Below are 21,110 nucleotides of genomic sequence, written 5' to 3' on the forward strand. Positions count from 1 at the left end.
ACACATTTGATCCAGCGGGTGTGAAAGTGCGCGAGTGTGTGTAGGAAGGGGGGGGGGTGTTGGGCTCACCGAGATTCAACCCACATATGTCGCTGAAATCAGAAGGACATGAGTCAGGCGACAAATCAACCCCACCTGCTCTCACCCGAGTTCCTGCCATGAGCTCGCTTTTCTGTCTGGCATCATGATTTGTGGGTGTGTGCGAGTGGCCACAACGAAATAGACGGTAACCAGAATGCGCCTAACGGTACGAAAAAGGAGGAGGAGCTAGGCAGTGATGGAAATGAGTTGCACATTTGTCAGAATGCCGCCGAATCATTTCTAATAAACAAAATGTGTAATGCAGATACCAGACTGGGCTTCACTGTAACCCGAATGCGCTAGACCAGGCGTGGGCAAACTACGGGCCGGGGGCCACATGCGGCCCGTTAAACCTTTTAATCCAGCCCGCCGAAATCTGCCTGGCGACACGAGCTAGCTGAATTCTAATTGGATAAAAACTCTCACCTAAAAATTTCAACACTAGAATATAATATGACATCAATGTGAAGCATATGATCACGATTTCTTGATTTTGTTAGGCCAGCAAAGAAGGACTTGACCGCCCACCACTGCCAGAATGTACGCCACAATTAGCAGTTTGCCCTACGGTCACCAAAATTAATTATGCAGTTTACAGAACGTGCAACAGAGTTACCAGAATGGACAAAGTGCTCGACCACAACCAGAATTGTGGTAGAGTTAACTGAATTTACTAGACGGTTACCAGTATGTGTTCGGCAGGAACCGGATTTGGACTTGACAGTTCCCTGAATGTGACACCGCCACGGTCGGCTGATATCTCAACAATCCAACAGTGTACTTGATTGCCTCTCACAGGATAGTCGCACTGCCGCATCATTTATTCACATCGCCCCCCCCCCACCCCCTCCTCTCAAACCAACACGCTCACGAGGCCACAGTGCATCTCCGGTCATACGAAGAAACCGGCGGTGATTGGTCCCTTTGCAGGCGCTTTCACAAATGAAATGCGTGCGCGCATGAATCTTGTGTTTGCGCGCGCACGCCCACCGAGTCGGTCGTGTTTTCACGCATCCTGCAGCGCCGGCCGTCTGCTCGCCGACAAGCTTGACCGGTCGCCCCCCCCCCCACCCCTCCCACCGCGCCTCCCACTCACTCCTGCCCCCTTGAGGCCGGAGTTGTACCGTAGGTTGTTAACCCCCCCATCTTATTGCACTGACACATCAATTACTGTTATTAAGGGTCGGGGTAATTTATTTATATACTGATTTCCCACAGGGCGAGGCGGGACTAATTGCGGCAGGTGTGTGTTTTTTTTTTTTTTGCATGTGTGCATCGATGAAGTCGGATCGTGTGGTGGTGGGGGGGTTGGGGGGGGGAGTTATGTGGAGGCGTGAGCATAATTACTGAGCATGCTGAGTACGTCTTGCAAAACTAATAAACGTGGGGACATCCCACAGCATGCCGAGAGCACTCAGGGATGATGTGAGGATGGATGGAAGAAGGTTTTAATGGATTCCAAACTTTATTGATCACTAAGCATGTTAGGATGAATGCTCAAGCACTTTGCATTCATGTGAGCGTTGCTTCTTTTTTTTTTTTTTTTTTTTTAAAGGCACAGAGAGCTGTGCTAGACAATTACCACAATGTCCTAAACGGCCATAAAAATGGACGAGAAGCGGAACGTAACATGCTTGACAGTCGCTGGAATTGGCTGGACGGGAAAGTGCAAGGCAGTTATTGGAATGTGCTCGACGGCAACCGGAATATGCTAAACAGTCAGTGGAATCCTTCCTATCACTGATTACCAAGCAGTGTGCCGCGGCACATTACGGTTCTGTGAGAGATCATCAGGAGTGCTGTGGGGAAATGATCTCACTGAATTGGTCGGAAACGTTGGAAAGTGACAAACAGAACAATTAAATGTGCTTCCATTAGGTAGCGGAAGGTACAACAACACTCTTTTGACCTTTTTGTTCGGTGGTGTGCCTTGAGAGCTTTTTACTGGTGGAAAATGTGCCACGGCTCAATTAAGGTTGGGAAAGCGCTCGAGACACTTAGCAGCATGCATGTTTTGAGAGTACACAGAACGGACTAAAGAGTTGCAGCAGCCTACCAGGATGTGGTGAACACATCTAGACAGTTATCAAGTCATCACAATTTGCTCAACACTCACAACAATATTTTAGAGTGTTTAGGTGTGGGCAAACTACGGCCCGTGGGCCACATACGGCCCGTTAAACTTGAAAAAAATTACATGAGTAAACCTGGTTAATTTTTTATTTTCTAATTATTCTGGTGTGTCAAACACAGATATTTTTGTTTTAATGCTTTTGTTCGTTTTCATTTCAAATTAAATCTATTTTTTTCTCCGTTGAGGTGAGGTTACCAAAACAATCCATCCATCTGCTCCTAGTCTGGCCCCTCTGTCAAATTTTAGAACCCATCGTGGCCCGCCAATCAAAAAGTTTGCCCACCCCTGTGCTAGAAACGTTCTACAATTACCAGAATGTGCTTGTCCTTTGCTGGTATTTGTACTTAATACTCGCTGTGCACAATGGGCAAGGAGAGCGCCACTGCCCACTGGCGGAGTGGAGGTGCAATTACACTATTGTACTACGACAGAAAAAAAAAATCAGGATCCCCAGGCTCACACACGCCTCCCTCAGCATCGCCCCCACAACGTGCTAGCTTATTCCCAAAATGACAGTAACAGGAATGATGGATGATTAAACAATCACCAGAATACGAGACAGTCGCCAGAATACGAGCTAGACACTCACTAGATCATGCTAGACGGTTACCAGAATGAGTTTGACGCTTATTACAGTGTGCTAGACAGTCAACAGAATGTAACCAGAAATGTGCTGAACACGTTGCCAACACACACTGAAGGGATCTTGTGGCGCCGCATTGAAATGAGCTTTGTTTTTAGCAATGGCCGTAACATCATCTTCCTGTTGTTTTGCTTACCAGTCTGACACGCTTCAGAAACACACATCAGTGACATCTACTGGAAAATAAGTAGAACTGCAATCATTTGAAAACAAAAAGCCCCCCCACTAAACGCCCCTCCCCCCGCCTCTGCCACCTGATAGCAGTTCAAACCATCATTTTATTATTTTTCTATTACTGCGAAACAAGACTAACCCTTAATGAACTTCTCTGGATTTTATTTCATAAGGGTGTTAAAGAAAAACGTCCTCTGCAGGTGGTATCACCTTGTCCCCCCCCCCCTCCTCTTTTCGACCTACTTCAACTTTGACCCCTACGGTCCACTTTTCCACCATGCGTCACCTTTTGTCCCGGTCGACCTTGTTGATTCAGAGGTGGCAACACAAACTCCTCTGCATTCGCCGCTACACATTGACAAGTACACGCTGCGCACACACGCGCGCGCGAGCACGCACGCACGTACCGTGCATGCAGATGGGCGGTCATTCGTGTCACGTACAGAAAAGCCCACCCTCTGTTATTTTTGGTTTTCCGAATACACATCTTAACATGCACCACTCGTTGCTCCCAGTCGTGGCTCCGCGCACACGCACGCGCACGCGCACACACGCAGGCGCGCAGCATCATTCCATATATGCAAAAGCAAAACACACGCGTAGATCTCATCAACTTACCTTTGCACAACAGCACCAGGACCAAGCCGGCCAAGATGTTCCACACGAGGGGGCAGCCCATGATGGGAGTTGTGATGGATTCCAGCGATGCGCTTCGTTCTGTTTGTTGATTTAACGAATATTCCTGCGTTGGAAATGTCAAGCAAACAAGAGCGTCTTCTACATCAGTCGGGTCCACTTGTCGTCTCTCCCGCCGCACGGGCACTCCACGCGTGGTTTATCGCGATTAAAAAAAATGTCAGCAAAGGCAACCAAAAAAAAAAACAAAAAAAAAAAAAACAATTATTCCAATATCGGAGTTTGGCGCGCTCTGTGATTCTCTGTGGCAAAACTTGGAGTGGATGCCGGTGAGAGCGGATGGAGGTCCTTGGGTACTCCCGTGGAAGTGTGTGTTGGTATGCAGCGCGCCTCGTCCCCTCTCAGCCCCGCAGCAGAGCACGCCAGGCGCGCAAAAAGGAGCTCCGGCGTCTTGAGTGGCAGCTGCGCGGCGAGGGGCTCGTCCAATCAACGAGCGAGGGGGAGGCGGGACTTCAGGAATCGGAGGGGTGGGTTTCGCCTGGCCAATTGGGGGCGTGCGCGAGTCGTGCGCGTCGTTGGGATGGTGGGGGTAATGCTGTGTGATTTATGGGCAAGCGGGTGGCGCTGCAGTAGTAACAGATCACAAGAAAGAAGGGGTAGGGGGGGAGAGGGAGGGGTCAGGTGGGCTTCGTTTTTGATGAGGTACAATGCAAACAAAAAGATTGGTTTACTCAATGATGAGAAAAAAATGACAGATTTTTGGTCCCGCAGGAGAATTAAATGGTAATTATTTATTCTGGGTTCACAAAAAATAGATAGTTGAGATATAGGGAGAGAAAGAGAGAGAGAGAAAAAAAGAGAAAAAGAGAGCAAAGAAAGAAAAAAAGAGAGAAAAAAAGAAGAAAGAAAGAGATCAAACGAAAGAGAAATAAAAAAAGAAAGAGATAAAAAGATGGAGGGATAGAGAGATAGATAGAGAAAGAGAGATAGAGAAAAAGAGAAAAAAGCAAGAGAAAAAGAAAGAGAGAAAAAAGAAAAAAGAGTGAGAAAGAACGAGAGAGAGAGAAAGAGAAAGATATAGAGAGATAGATAGATAGAGGGAGACATTAAGAGAAAAAAGAGAGAGGGAAAGAGAAAAAGGCGAAAGAGGAAAAGAGAAAGAGAGAGAAAAAATTGAGAGAGAAAAAAGAGAAAAGAGAAAGAAAGAAAGAATTACCCAAACACTTTCGAGAATTTGATAGTTCCAAGAATGTTGCGTTAACGTAATGTAGACAGTCCAGACAGTCACCAAAAACGGCGAGGTGCCAACTGTCATGTGTCAACTGCCAGAATGTTACCATGTTTGGTTGTCCGCTCACCGGAATGTGATAGACAATTACCAGAACCTTCTCAGACCAGGGGTGGGCAAACTTTTTGATTGGCGGGCCGGATTAAACCGTTTTGACGGGCCGCAAGTGGCCCCCTGGCCGTAGTTTGCCTACACCTGTTTTAGACAGTCACCAAACTGAGCGAGACTGCTCACAGAATCAACCAGCTACTTATTAGTGTGCGCAAGACAACAAAAAAACGGGGATTTGCTAGAAATAACCGTCCAACAACAAACAACCACAAGCAGATGCTGAAAGGTCTTTTTCATCAAAATTTGTAATTCTTACAGCGACTAGAATGAAGTGGATTACCAATCAACAATGTGATCTTGATCGTACACTTTTCGCCACAAGACAACGCTGCCTCAACCCTGCGCAATATCATTGCGTGCGCTTTTCCGCGTCCTACTATCTTCCAAACACCTTCGAAACAACGCTCAGGAATGTTATTAATAAAGTTTTCATCCATCTCTATTTCGGGAGCGAAGTTCACGGATAAAAAGAAATACTTGACAAAGTGCTGACATAAATTTACATTTTTTTGCCTGAGAAAACAAGACAATTACTGGGAGCTGTGCAGCAACTTCCTGTGGCAGCGAGCCCGCAGGAGCACTACAGGCATGGGGGGGGGGGATTTCGGGGTAAGGAGGGGAGGCATTTCTTCACTTTAGCGACGACTAACATGTCAAACAAGAAGCAGAACATTTCTCAAAGGCGCTTTTTGTGCTCAGACAATGCCGAGGCACCCGGCATAAAGCGGGGCCTGTTCGAGATGACGTGGACGCGAAGCTTCCAGATGTCCCTGCTGGGGACGTGATTGAGTCAACTGGAACAGTGCAAGAGGTCCCAGGAGGGAGCTGAGTAATTTCCTGGCTTGACAAAAAATAAATGCAAGACAGTTAGTTGTATTTTATAAGTCTTTTTTTTTTTTGTATAAGATGGTGACGCTAATGGCTCGATAATTGAGTGAACTAAGAAATGAGGTTCCAAAAGGCTTTTGTGAACCGAGAACTCAAAGAGTCTGATGTGAGAGTTTGACAAGTCAAGTAACAAAAAGTGACACGACGGAACTGTCAAACTAAAGATAAAATAAAATTACACATCGACTTTGCCTTCCGATAGCTTCATGTAGTGATTGGAAAATGAAGCTTCAAATTTGCAGCATGAACCAGTTATTATATTTTCGCGTCCTCTAGATGGCACTGTTGGCTTAAAAAATGGCAAGTCAACTCAATGTAGAACAGAGAGTGCCATCTACAAGAGTCCAAAAATACTACAACTAGTTCAATGCAGCAGATTTGAAGCTTTATTTACCCATCACTAGCTTCATGCTAACATATTGCTAAACGCTATAGACAGGCTAGCAACTAGCATAGATAGTCCTTGTGTGCTAATCATTCAAAGCAACGGGTTCTTCTACACAAACGGTGCGTCAACAACTGTACAGACAATATGATACAAGTATATTTTCTTTATCTTCTGTGAAAATCGACTAATATTATCGCCGCATACCGAGTCACTTCACTATGGAATAATTATGATCATGAATTGAGAAGATGTGAATCACTTGTGTTCAAACGAAACATTTGAAAATATAATGATACAAATTTGTATAAATCAAGTATAAATATGAACAATTTATATACACAGTTAGTTATTATATGAACATGGTAAAGGAGTATATTTTTATTAAGGCGTAATTCATTTGATATAAATTGTCCAGCAATGTAACTATATAATTATTTCATAAGTATGCTAAGCGGTCAGACTAGATAAGTGTCGTACTTCTTCCTACTCTCATGTAAGCCAAGTTGAACTATGACTTCGACTGATGATTTTCTAACGAGGCTAAGGAGGACAATAACAGATTCTGCTTCAAATGTGGGTTGGAGCGACGACTCCATGGACTGAAATGGTGTCAGAAGTGGGATGGCTCCCAAACCCAGTTCTTCTGTATCATGGTGTGCATTTCAAAGCAGGAATATAATCGAATGATTCAAGAAAACCAAGAACAAGAAACCACAATCATTAATAAGCGCAAAAGACTCATTTGAGTGCTCGTTTTATAACGGCGACCTTTCAACATTCAAGTCTACGTTTCTTCTTACGAGCCAGACAAGCTGATTACCACCGTGATCATTTTTGGCAAATCTCATCGGCCGCCGCGTGCCAGCAATCCCTCGGCTATCCATCATTTCTTTCGAGCCAGAGATAACCCCCCCCCCTGCACCCCCACTCGTACGTTTACGGGTGGCGCGGCGACACCCGCATTTGCACTTAAATGCACAGCGAGGCTATCGGAGTCACGGGCCGAGCGCTCCGTCATCGAGACACCTTGAGCGCCTCGGCGGGAATGACAGCCATTTCACACCCAATTAATAAAATAGAAAGCGGACCTCCAGTCTTTAATGTCGGCTGTTGGCACCTCGTCGAGCGAGGACAAACACGCAAAAGGACACCTTGCTGAGCTCGGCCTGGCAAAACGGCTCGCTTTGCGCAAACGCCGACCGCACCCTCCTGAGAAATGAGCGTCTGAAGATGGAAAACTTTCCGTTTGAAGAGTTTATTGTAATACAGATTGAATTCTTGCTGCTTTGCTAAAAATACATGCGACGTGGACCTTGAAAATAAAAAAATGAATTGCTCAGTTCAGCCCCAATGTCCGTCACAACAAGACAGATCTCAGTCTCGAGAACTCGTCCCTCAATCGGGGACGCCCATTTTTGGAGATTGAGTGTTTGAGTACGAAGAAAAAATTCTCACACTTAGGCCCCAATTGGATCTCATTTTCAGAAAAGTTTTAAAAGTGAACAGAGAGGGGGCGGGGCTCGTCTCATATTTAATGGAAGCTCATTCCATAGGGAAGGCCCGGCAACAGCAAAGGCACGATTCCCCCTGAGGCTGCGCTTCGTCCTCGTTACCAGCGGGCAGGTGCGTCGGGTTGGAGGCGCTCAGAGAGGTACGCTGGGGTGAGGCCATTTAAAGCTTTGAAGACCAACGGAAGTATCTTAAAGCGAACTCTAAAGTGCTCTGGGGGCCAGTGAAGAGAAGCCAAAATTGGAGTTATGCGATCCGTCTTCCGAGCGCCAGTTGAAAGGCGAGGTGCAGTATTTTGGCGCAACTGGAGACGCTTGAGGGAGGACTGTCTGACTCCAAAGTAAAGTGCAGTACGGTATTTTTGCCTAGATGTAGGTAAGTGTTGGCCATTTTGGTTCAAAAGGAGACATTTCTGCTGGAGTACTATCAGGGAATTTGCCAAAACAAGCCCAAATTGGTTGCGGATATGCCAAAAAGATAAATCATTTAAAAAATAAAAAACTGCCTACGCTAGCTCATAACGGCGGTGCACGGAAGGAGAAGCGCAATAAATGTCATTCATAAAATCGAGTGAAAGTCGCCGTTCCGAAAAGTCACAGGAATCGCCGTGGCGACGGCTGCCATGCCCTCATTGCAATCACCGCGCCTCCGAGAAGTCCCGCCGAGCGTGATTGAAGAAGAAAGGCGCTGGGGGTGACCTCTGGTCTGGAAAGGCTCGTCTTCTTCTGAATTCTATTATCCCAAAGTGGCGCAAGGAAGCGCGGCAACATGGAGGATGAGGCAAGATGGGGAAGATAGGAGGAAAGGCGAAGCGAGGAAACGCTCGGGAAGAAATTGTGGCGTGAGCTTCTCATCTTCTGGAAACAGACGTAGATGCATGTGAGGGGATTACTGAGGGAGATTGAGAAAACTGAGGAGGAAACGAAATATTCACATATTTGTCCAAAATGCTGAAAAAATACATTGGATGTCATTTCATTTCTTGAATTTTAATGAAAAGAAGACAGAAGGTGTTCGGCCCTTCAACTCTCAATCCTGGCGCCTCCAACTGGTGCGAAATGCTTAGCCTCTCTTCACCGGCTCCCAAAGTACTTTAGATACTTCTGTTGGTCTTCAAGTCTTTAATTGGCCCCGCCCCAGAGGACGGGGATCGTGCCTTTGCTGTTGCCGGTCCTTCCCTATGGAATGAGCTCCCATTAAATGTTAGGCAAGCCCCGCCCACTTTCTGTCCAATTTTAAAACCCGTTTCAAGACATTTTTATCCTTTATTGGAATTTCCACAAGATGACACGCATGCAGTCATTGGGTAGCCATGATGGAGGCCTCTGCCGCTTCTACGCTCCATCCCGTTTCTTTTTTTTTCCCTCCCAGCCGACTAATTAAAAAAGTCTTAATGATAGCGCGTCAATAGCCGTCCCCGCGCAATTTATCATGCACGCCCGCCATCGATCTCTGCGCAAACGAGCCGTAAAAAAGCAGAACTTTTCTGTCAGCAGGCTAAACTTCCATGCTCGGTTATTATCAGGAGTGCTGTTGCACGCATTACTGGCACTCGGCGAGGTACTTTAGGCACTGAGTCGTTAATCAATGAATGATTAATAATGGAAGGATTATTGAGCTCGCACTCATGTGGGTCCAAAGAAGAGTCTGAAACGTTGGCGGCCCAGAAAGCAGAGCGGCGGCACACCACGGCACTTCCTGCTCACACCTGATTGGACAAAGGATGTCAAATGGGGACAAGCGACTTCCTGAAGGAGGGGCAGCATGGCGCCGGCGTCACTTTGACGCTATTGCAAGGGTGGGCAAACTTTTTGATTGGCGGGTCACAATGGGTTCTAAAATTTAATAAAATATTTCGAAAATAAAACATTAACGAGGTTTATTCATTTAATTTTTTTCAAGTTTGGCGGGCCGGGTCAAAACGTTTAACGGGCTGCATGTGGCCCTCGGGCCGCAGTTTGGCCACGCCTGCGCTATTGCAATGTGAAACTCTTTTAATGTCCATGTGCGATTTCTTTTTTTCTTATCTCAACACATTTTTTTTTCGTCAATTAAAAAGGTTTATATAAAATATTAACATTTGGTGAATATATTCGTCCATGTATGCATTCTTTGATTTCCATGCCGCTGTCGCCTCGTGCCTCTGCTGGTATGTGACACCTGTTGCGTCATCCTTCCTTCTTCCCCTCCCTCCTTTTGTTCTGCTCGAGAATTCTTCTCATTCGGACCACCATTGATTTGGTCGTTTGTGAGCACTGACGCAATCCTGCAATGGTGTCTCGCCACCTGGCCTTATCCTGCTTCTATCTCGTCTTCTTTTTTCTATCTCGCCCTTCATCGTCCACCGTGCCTCCTTATTGGGTCGGAAACCTTGGCGCAACGGCGGAACAACGTCTTGATCGCATGAGGGCAGACGTGACGGCAAAGACTTGCCACAGAGTCAACACTGTGCTGCTTTAAAAGCAGCGTGAGGAATAATTGCTCTGCTTCCCAGTTCCCCCTTGACAGACAGCAATAAAACATGTTCGATTATTTCAGTGGCTGAGAGTTACAAACAAATCATTATGATAAAGAAACTGTCGGTGCTAATGCTACATGAGGTGTCCCAACAATGAATCAAGCACACATGCTAAACGCTAACACAACTCGTTTGGTTCGTATTTTGACGTAAACACCTGATTTTAGTCGATGGCAGGTACGTCACAAGGACTATTCGCTATAATATTACCACGGATGCTAACGCTAATGCTAACGCTAATGGTACGCTAGAGGTGTCCTCGCTGGTCCACCAACGAATAAAGCCAATGAATGGTGCTAATGCTAATGCTATATGGAAGTTGTTGATTACAAGTAGGCCCTCGAAATGCTAACAGACAAATTTTTTCCATCATGTTGCGCTAGCTGTGTTATTAAAACAATATATTTAAAATAAATGTGTATTCAAATAATAGATTCAACTAGTAGAGTGTCTTTTCATTGGCGGACGAGTCTGGACACATCTTATTTAGCGTTAGCATCAGTGCTAACCAGAATATTTTCTCCACTTGCTACAACGGATGGAGACCCTGGCTTTGTGTTTTAGAAACCTTCTGACACATTCGCCGATTTCTTCGACTAGTCTGGGAGCATTGCGGCAGTACATAAAAGTGAAAGACTCGCAGTCTAATCATGAACGATAATAATCAGTTTTGTCCGCGCGTGTCAATGCAGAGGCGGCAGCTAATCAATATAGAAAAGAAAAGAGAAGAGAAGAGACGGAGCGAAGACGTGAAACGCATCACAGCGGTAAGAAGTCGTTACGGAGTGAAGACGCCGGATTTTAAAAAGGCGGTTATTTGGGGTTGAAAAGGAAAGGCTCGTCAGGACACAGTTGAACTATAATGATAATAATAATAATGATACGGTGAGGAGGAAACGCTCGGCTGCTAATGTCGTAGTTTGATTTTTTTTTTTTTTTAAACAGGCAATTACACCAGAACACCAGAAAAATCAAAACGGGATTGTCATCAGCCGCTGACAATCGCACGTACACAGACAGACCGTGACTAAATCGATTGATTTCAAAGATTCTCTCTTTCTCACACACTTTTTCTTTTGTCCATCAAAATCATCCGATGTTTGTCATTTAAGGCAATGTTTCTGTTAATTAACTTGATCGATATTGGAAAAACATGTCAGACATTATTGCGGCACCACGAAAAAAAAAAAAAAAAAAAATTACAAATGGGCAAAAAGTGTCGCTTATTTTATCTTTACACATTTCCTTTTTTAAAAATTAAAAATAAAAAACAAACATTTTATGCTATGTTGTGATAGATAGAATAATCTCAAATTAGTTTTAGTATTTTTTACATTTCTCATACTTACTTTTCATCTTAAGACTTTATTTCATCTGTCACGTATTTCCAGAATGCTAATTAAATAATTTATCGTGATGAATATTTTTCCTTTGTTTTCAAAATGTATACATTGTTTACTCTGAACCGTTTTAAATTAGCTTGTTTTTTTTTTTTTTAAAAAGAAAAAAAACACAGATCTATATAAATTAATTAATTTTTATAATTAATTTAGATAAATATAAAGTGATTAGAACTAAAAAAATGTACTTTCAGGTTTTTTTTAAATGGTGATTGTTGCATCTTTAAAATATAAATTAGCATTAGTTTTATTACCAATTTTTTTTTTAATCATTATTGCAATTCCGTATTTAAACAACTGCTTGTTGCAGACGCCATTTTAAATCCTCAGCCTAATTTTTGCACATTATTCTTGACTTCCTCCAAAATGAAATTGGAACTACGATCAGGACAAATGAGATCGTAGCCGCATCTTCGAAACGGGATGAAAAACAAAAGGTTCACTTTCGGAAGCAAAAAGGAACCGTTTGAGGACTGTTCCTCATGAACGCTTTTTACGTTGACGGATGTTGAAGGCGCTGACGAGTACTGACCAATGGAAAGAGGCGCGTTTGCAATGTGGCACCAATAATAAAAAAAATAAATAAGCTGTTCCCTGTATTTTTTTTTCTTAGCTGCTTCTTTCTGAGCCTACTCCGACTGAAATACTGTCATAAGTCTTGCTGCCAAAGTTGTGCGTCACCTTCCACTGCAATGATTGAGAACAAAGCATCAATTTTGATAGCTGAAGAAGAAATGAGTTATCGTCTCATTGGGGCAAACAATTAGTCGCCATTAGGCGCGCTGCTGAAAGAGAGCGTTTCGTATCCGTGCACAGCGCGAAGAAGTCTCTGGTGAAGACATTACAATCTAATCAAAGCCGAAAATTAACATCACAAACAAGACAGAACAAAAAATAAAGACGACAAAATTGCATTGTTTTAATTGTCGTAAACAAGAAGGAAAATTGGAATGGTTATGGCAGGTGCAAAAAAAAAAAAAAAAAAAAAACAGAACGGCGGGGAAAGCAAAGCGAGAGGTTTGCAGCTCATCCGGCATCCTGGCAGAGTCGTTTATCTTCAAGTGGCGCGCGTTAAGGCCTTCTCATTCCAGCTCGACCGGGAATAAAAGGCAACCTCGGCGTAAAACATACCACGACCCCCTCGGTTGGGGAGGCGTTCGCGGATTGGATTGACCCTTTTTAAACCAGACTTATTTTGATGGCACACTCATTGAATTCCCCAAAATCTTGAGTGGAAACATAAAAAGAAAAAAGTTGAAAAAAGTTGATGTATCCCAAAAAGGGACAAATGAAAAACAAACACTATACAAAAATCTAATTTTAACGCCATTATATAAGTGGGAATTTTTTTTTTTTTAAACTAGTACACAACTTTATTTTGTAAATAATTATCCATTTATTTCCGACTATTCTCATAAACTTTGTTTATTCTCACAAAATTACAAATCCATTTTTGTAATATGACTATTTTCAAAACATTTAAATTTATTTTCATATATGTTAAAACATTTTTTTTTTACTTTTTTCAAAAATATTTTCATACTATTATGACTTTTGTCATACTATGATTTTTGTCAGTTACTTAATTTTTGTTAATAAATTTGATGTATAGTAATTATTCTCAGAAAATAAATTTTCTTGATTATTATTTATTTATTTTTATTCTTAAATTATTTTGTACTTGACAAATAAGATTTTTTTCTGGTAATAGTGTATGGCACAAAATACTATAAATCTTTTTAACATCGTCATTTAGATTTAATTATCAGAAAATGACAAAGATATTCTCGTAACATTTCAATTATTGTCATAAAATTGTTTCTCAGTCAGACGCCGGAGTTGGAGACTTTCTTTTACGGCACACGGCGGCATATAATGTTGCTTTGTCGGCACAAAAGGAGTGGAGCCAGCGTGTCAGAACCTTGTAAGTGCGCGCGGCGGATAATACAGTGCGTATCAGGACCCGGCGCTCCAGCTTGTCGTCAAAAAGCACAAAGACGACAAGGCGAGAGAAGAAAATTGCTTGTGTTGCTCGAACAATAGAGGCCGCCACCTCTGCTGTGTCTGATCTGCAGTGCTCAATGCACCTTTTATCTCTTTCTTATACCGTAGGCTTTGCGCGATAATGTCGATTTGTCACTTTTTTTTTTTTGGATTGTTAATGGCTGTGACCTGTTCAGGAGTACGAGAAACGGGAATGAAAGAGATTAGCGTTAGCTCATTAGCATTGTTATTGTTATTCAGCGGCAAAATTAGTTTAGATTCCGCGACGCTTTGGGCCTTCTAGTTCTTTGACATTTTTACGCAGATTGAAACCGTTCCGACTACAAAGTATTTACAAATCTTACAAGTGGAAAAATATTTTCCACACTCCCAACCGGTGCATTTTAAAATTTTGCTTGCCTATGAGCTTAAATAATTGGTAGAAGAATGTGATAATAGATTTGAATAAAAAAACTGATGTACAGGCTGGAATCGACGCCTAAGCAGAAAATAGCAGCCCGGCCCACTGAGAATTCACCAGAAGGTCCAGATTACTATTCCGGGCTTGGATTTATACACAGTGGTTGTTGCTCTCCTCTCCTCACCTGTTGAATGTGCTCCAGTATTCCCGTTGCTGCACTCGTGGACGAGAGACAAACATCTGCTGCCGTGTGGCCTCGCGAATGTTTGAGCCTCGGGCACATGTTGACTCCCTCGTTGTGGCGACACTTGAGAGGCGGGTGAAAAATCCCGCTGGAGACGTGCTAATGTGGTACGTGCAAGTGGTTGGCTGCAAAAGGATGAAGGTGCATGAGTGTCAATACGTTTGCTGTGTGTGTGTGTGTTCAAAAGCATTTTTATCACAGATTTCACAAATGTCTTTACATTTTTCTTCTTGCACAGGAGTTTTTTTTAGTTCTATTTTGGAGTGTTTAAGTAAAAATTAAATTTTGCATTGTCATTATTTGGGTCAAAAGAAATGACTCGGCTCTCTGGCGAGTTAAGAGTGAGCTTTTGTGGATTACAAGTAATTTTCATAAAATTGTAATGTTGTGATTTTATATTACAATGCTAATAAACAAAAAAAAAATTACTTGACTGTAGGTTGGTTTTACAGAAAAGAACTCAAACTAAAGCAGGTGATCAAATCCTGGTCTAAATGCTACAATATTACTAACATAAACTCAGGTATACTTCCAGATAACAGAACAAAACCTGAGTCGGAAAACAGCAAACATGAGAAGAAATCGATTGATGGCAGTCAGCGCCTTTGCATGTGATTTGTGGCGCAAGTGAAATCTGCTCGCAGGTGCACCTGAAAGCAGCTGATTGAAACTGGCCTCACTGTGCAAGAGGAAGCCCCGCCCACCATCACTCATCCGGGAAGCTAGCAAAAAAAAAAAATGTGTGAGAACAATATCGCAACTTTGGTGCCATAAAATTCAGAATTTATCTTTATGAAATTGTGACTTTATTCTCAGAAAATTCCTGATGTTTTCTGGTGATATTATGATTCATTTATATAAAAGTAAGATTTGGTTCTCATAAAATTACGACTATTCTTATGACTAATTGTCTGTAATATTGCAGCTTTATTCTCATAAAATTCAGTATTTATTCTTGTAAAATTGCTTCACAGTAAAATCAGGATTTTATCTTTAGTGTTCTATTAAAATTTGTTTTCAAATATTTGCAAACATTTATTATTGTTATGAAATTGCAACTGCACTCACGAAAATATTTTTTCTTATTGATGTAAATATATACATTTCCTTTTTTTTTTTGGGTGAAATGACAACTAATTTGCAATCTTATGTCCGTAAAATTCTGAATTTATTCTTATTTGGCGGTTTTAAAATTATTTGTTTGCAGTGGTACGAGAACATGCTCGTTCGTAAAACTACTGCAATACGCAATTTTTTTCTAATAAGATTAAGATTTGGTGTAAATTACTTCTAAATTCAAAATAATTTTTTTTTAAAAGTAAATTTTTTTGTTCGTATGACAACTACTCTCATTTATTGCTACAATTTTATTTGAGTAAAATTCTGACTTTGACTTACTTAAATTACAAAGTTTATTTGAGTTATATCACAACTTTATTTCCATAAAATTCTGGATTAATAATTTGTCATTTATTTCTCATAAAATAACAACTATGTCTAATAATGTTGTTTTATGTCAAGAAAATTATTACTTTATAGTTTACTGGTAAAATTACAAACTTTATCTTGTAATATCAAAAATGTAATCGCCTAACGTAATTTTATTAATAAAATAGTATTAGCGTAAAAAATATTAATTAGATTAAAACTTGAATAAACTAATATTAAAAATTTAATTACATAGAATATGAGATTATTTTTCAATTGCGACACAAATTACAACATAATTCTTGAAAAAAATATTCCTTCAATATTACAATTTTATTTGCATAAAATTCAGACGTGATTCCCCCTTACGTTGCAATTTAATTCCCATAAAATTACAACATTAGAAAATGAAAATTCTCCTAATTTACTATTTGCATCAAAATATGAAATTATAACTTTTCTTCATCCTTTTTCATAAAAAAAAAAATATATATATTTTTGGCAACTCAACGGCGAGGACGATTGAATCGCTGCTCTGTATTAGCTATAAAATTGCTCGATATCAGCCCACGCAGGCGTAACGGACGAGTTCCTGATGGTGTTGGAGAAGTTGGCGCGCTGCAAACTTTCCATTTTCCCATCAGCGAGGACGCCAGGCGCCATCCCGGCTTAATGGGCCTTGACCGTCTCTCTCTTCTTTTTAGCCGCTTGCACGCTGACCCGGTGGCACTCATTCCCATGCGGGATACACTCCAGCAGGATCGCCCCCCCCCCCCCCCCCCCTCGCCTCTCTTCATTTCACGCCCTTCACTTCGCCAGGCCACAAAAGCTCTCGCTCGCCTTCAAGCCGTCCGCACGTCCGTTTTGTCTATTTATGTGCCTTTGCTTTCAGAGATGACATATTCTCTTTTCTTTCTCTCGACAGTTCAATGTCGATATTTATTCTGTTCAGTGTTTTTTTTTTTTGAAAGCAGGATAAACTGGTGGGGCAGAGACAAAAAATGTACAATACTCTCAGAATAACAGATTCAAACGATAAGATTAAAAAAAAATGGACACCACACTATTCCCCCTTTCAGCTTCCGTCGCTCGCTAAAATTTAAAGCATACTTTGATACACGTGAACTCACACTGAGCACGGACGAGACACTTCTGGCGACACACCGATCGCTCCATTCAGGTAGTCCGAACATGGGCGTCGTTTACGAGATTCGAGAATGAGGATCTTCCGTTGAAGGCGAGTCGCTTGCCGCTTTCTGTGTGAACAGTTCGTTTTGTGTGGAGAGTAAAAGAGACTTGCCTCGGTCTTCTCGTCTCGTCATTTACAACATATCCACAACATGACTTCATTTTAGAAGAATAAAGTCAGCATTTTTCGGTAGAAAAAATAAACTTGTAAATACTCCAAGGCAAAGGTGATATCAAAAGAATAAAGTGGCAATTTTCAAACTTTTAGATTTAAAAATGTAGCATGACGAGAAGAAAGTTGCCCATTGACAAAAGAGAATTTTCAATTATGAAGAGTCATGATGTTTCGATTAAAAAATAAATAAATAATGATACAATAGCCACAAGGAAAGATCTAATCTTACAAGAATAAACCAAAATTGTTTTTTTAGCAATATTGTTCCTGATAGTCAGGGGGAAAAAATGAAATTGTAATCAATTTCTGTATTAATGAGGATAATGTTATACCGCAAGAAAAAAGTCTTACAAAGCTTAAGTTGTAATTTTACAAGACCGCAGTTGCAATATCAAAAGCATAAATTCACAAATATGCTTGTAAAAAAATATTCACATAAACTATACATTTAAAAATTTGACATATTAATATATATATATATATATATATATATATATATATATTTTTTTTTTTTTTTTTTTTTTTAAAAAGGGCAATTAAAAACAAATATATTTCCCAAAGTGTCCTCTTCAATCTTGTTTCTTTCCTGCGGCAGGGGGGGGGGGACCACATCAAGATAAAGCCTTCATTAATTCACACGGTCACAAAACAAAAGGCGGGCCGGAACAATTACAAGAGTTACGCTTTGTCTGAGTGGCCTAATTACAACTTTATCTCAATCTTTGTTGGCTCCATTCTTCTTTAAAAAAAATAATGAAAAAAAAAATGCTTTTCAAGTCAATCAGGACTTTTCCATCTGCCAATGGGTATGAATTGATGGCTCATCACTGATTATCAGGCCGAAAAATCTTCTTTTTTTTATCTGCAAAAACACAAGAAAAAAAACTACTAAAAAGACCATTTAAAAACGGGAAAATTCTGGATGTGACTTGAAAAAAAAATACCCATTGTGGGACTAATAAAGAATATCTTATCTTAATGGACATAAGTCAAAATCCACATTTCCTGTTTTCTATGTCAAACAAAGAAGAAGAGCAGGAGTCCCTCAAGGTTCTGTTGACAGCACACTAAAGTTCACAGACAAGCTGGGCGAGCCGCTCTTCCGTGCGTACCCGTTGTAAAACATACTTACTACACGTTAGCTAGCTCGCTACATTTGTCGGTGGCAGTAAACTGGATTCCAGTTGACGAATATAAACGTCCGCCAGCAATAAATGAGTGAAGTGAAACAGTGGCTTTTGTTTAAGCCCGTCTTTGCACGGAGTCATAAATGGAGTACATTCATCTTCCTATAGAGAAGCCTCACATTCATTTCTGGCTGAAAAGGAGTGTGACTGATACGGAAACAACGGATGCTTGTATTGGTGGTGCCTGCACAACAATCTGATATCTTCCAAAGATTTGAAAAGAAGAAATTGACAAAAAACACATGAGCTCTGTTTGATGAAATGGTATTGCCTCCGTCGGAGAGTCGCCAGCTCGAAAATGATCTCTGGATGAAAGGATTTTTTTTTTTCCATACTTTTTAACGCGGCTATAAATCTGCGATCACGGAGGACTGACTCACTTGCCGCTCTGTCGAAATTCGGAATATTTTCACAAACTCAAAATACTCTTGAGCCTGGATTCGAAATGGTTGTTTCTAAATTCAATTGTAACCACATTAAAGTGACCGATCACATTTTCAAAGACTTCAGCACGTTCTGCAATGTCAATATTAAACGGAAGTAGAAATTGTTCCGTTTGTTTGCCCTTGTGGTTTTCATTATGGGCAAACAGTGGCTTGATTTTAGCGTCCGTATTACTCATACGTCTGATCGAGTGCCATCATTTCGGTCTGCCCGTTCCTTATGTTGCTGGCGCGCTGTTGAGTATATTCAGAGATCCTTATGGGCCTCATTGACTTATGCGTCATCACCCAATTTAAAAGCCTTTAAATTCAATCCTTGATGTCAGTGGTGAAATACGGTTTGTGGTTGGGATACCGTTTAACAATTTTCAGGGGTATGACAAAGTCAATGCAAAAGTTAATGTCGTCCGTAATAGATTTCGGAGCATTGTCCATGTCTGTATCCTTGAGAAAAATAGCCCAGTCTGTGCAACGGAAGCATCCCTTCAACTTCTCCCATTTGTCATTAGTCAATAGTTGATGGTTTAAGAGATTTAAACGTTGATTTAAAAAACAAAAAAACAGAGGTTAGGCTCTTGGGTGGCACGATGGCCTCACAGTGCAGAGGTCGTGGGTTCGATTCCGGCTCTGGCCTTCCTGTGTGGAGTTTGCATGTTCCCCCCTCGTGCCTGCGTGGGTTTTCGCCGGGTACTCCGGTTTTGTCCCACTTTCCAAAAATATGGATGGCAAACTCAAATACACAGTGGGCCGAAAAGTAAAATTTCAACAAAGCCGCGGGCCTGCATTTAATATTTTAAAATCAATATTTATTGTTTTTATTGAAAATTTGTATTTTATCTGGTTTTATTAATACAATACAATGTTTTGTTTTTAAAATTACTGTTTTCATATAGAATGTAAAATGGTATAGTAGTCATTTGGTATAGCCTCGCGGCCCAAATAGAATTACACTGCGGGCCAAATTTGGCCCGCGGGCCAGAGTTTGACACCTATGCTCTAAATTGTCCCCAGGGGGGCTTGTGTGACTGGATATTTTTGTCAAAGTGTGCCCTGCGATTGGCTGGCAATCGGTTTAGGGTGTCACAAATGAAACGTTTGCGTCCCATGTGGACGCACCACAAAGTCAGAGTGCTACAAAGTTATCTAGCGGAGTGAAACAATATGACCTGTCAATTCGTGAATTTTCCAGTCCAACAAGTCTCTGTCTGGCGTGTTTAGGATTGTCCTCCTTTGGTAGAGGTCGCACTCCTCGTTGTTTTTGCAAAGGGCAACACGCATTCGGTTGGCAGAGTTGTTTGATGTTGTTCTAGCATCTTTCCTGTCTTGGAAAAAAAAAAAAAAAGAAAAAGTCAGATCCGGACATCAGAGAAGCTGCACACTGAACCTGCTCACAGCCACACACTCTTTGTAGACCCCCGCTGACAACTGTCATCTTCCACACACATCCCCGCTTCTGTTCCTGCCGGGGTCCGCCTTTCTGGCAGCCGACGGGACCTCCCCAGTGGAAATGGTCGACCTTGAATCTTGGAGCATAACACTGGTAGATTACCTAGGAATGCAAAATAGAATCACATTCAGATTGGACATTCTTTAGTTCATTAATTAGCTAGCTTAGTAGCTAGCTAAATTGCTAATACAAACATTTGTTCAATCATTTATTGATTAGTTCAAAAGTCAGTGAAGGCATCTTTGTTATTAGAAAGCAGGCAGGGTAATGGCGAAAACAAAAAGAAGCTAATAGTTAGCTAGCTAGCACATTTGATCAATTAATATATTGTTTGTTAGTTGGCTAACTATTTAATGTATTATTTTGTCAGCCGCTTTTTTGAATTTGTTCATTTGTAAAACAGCAAGATAGGCTAAAACTAAAATGAGTTATGGAGTTAGCTAGCTAGCACATTCTTGAGTCATTGATTAGCTAGCTAGTTTTAAGTTAGCTATCCAGCAAGCTGTTAGCTCTTTTGTTGATTAATTGGCAAATTTGTTTAATAGTTTATTCAGTGGTTCGTAAACTATAAGAGTTATGAAAAATGGACCTAAGTCAGTTAATGACCTAGCTAGCCTATTCGTCTGTTTAATGGTTGATCAGTTGATTTGTGGTTCCACTATTTTTCCAGACTGTATCATTCGAGGGCTTACTGCGCCGGATGAGGATTGCCCCCGTGAGCTTCTCTCCAAATGTGATTTTGTGGTCCAATTTGACGTCAAACGCTGGTAAACTTCTTTTTACAAGCGACAGGGAGGGGGGGAAAAAATAGCTAAAGGTCATAA

General features: G+C 41.4%; 1 protein-coding gene across 1 annotated transcript in view; it reads right to left on the reverse strand.

Moving 5' to 3' along the window:
• Positions 1-15,093, reverse strand: part of iglon5 (IgLON family member 5) — a 127,268-nt gene extending 112,175 nt beyond the window's left edge. Inside the window, exons 1-3 of the mRNA XM_088307641.1 lie at positions 14,969-15,093; positions 14,359-14,543; positions 3,651-4,292 (exon numbers count right to left, since the gene is read on the reverse strand). Of these exons, the coding sequence (XP_088163767.1) occupies positions 3,651-3,711 (61 nt within the window). The 5' untranslated portion in view covers positions 3,712-4,292; positions 14,359-14,543; positions 14,969-15,093. The remainder of the gene's footprint in view (positions 1-3,650; positions 4,293-14,358; positions 14,544-14,968) is intronic.
• Between the last annotated feature and the right edge of the window lie 6,017 nt (positions 15,094-21,110).

The sequence above is a fragment of the Idiotropiscis lumnitzeri genome, chromosome 10, assembly GCF_059441095.1.
Source record: "Idiotropiscis lumnitzeri isolate Australia: NSW breed Sydney's pygmy pipehorse chromosome 10, RoL_Ilum_1.0, whole genome shotgun sequence".
Lineage (NCBI taxonomy): Eukaryota > Metazoa > Chordata > Actinopteri > Syngnathiformes > Syngnathidae > Idiotropiscis > Idiotropiscis lumnitzeri.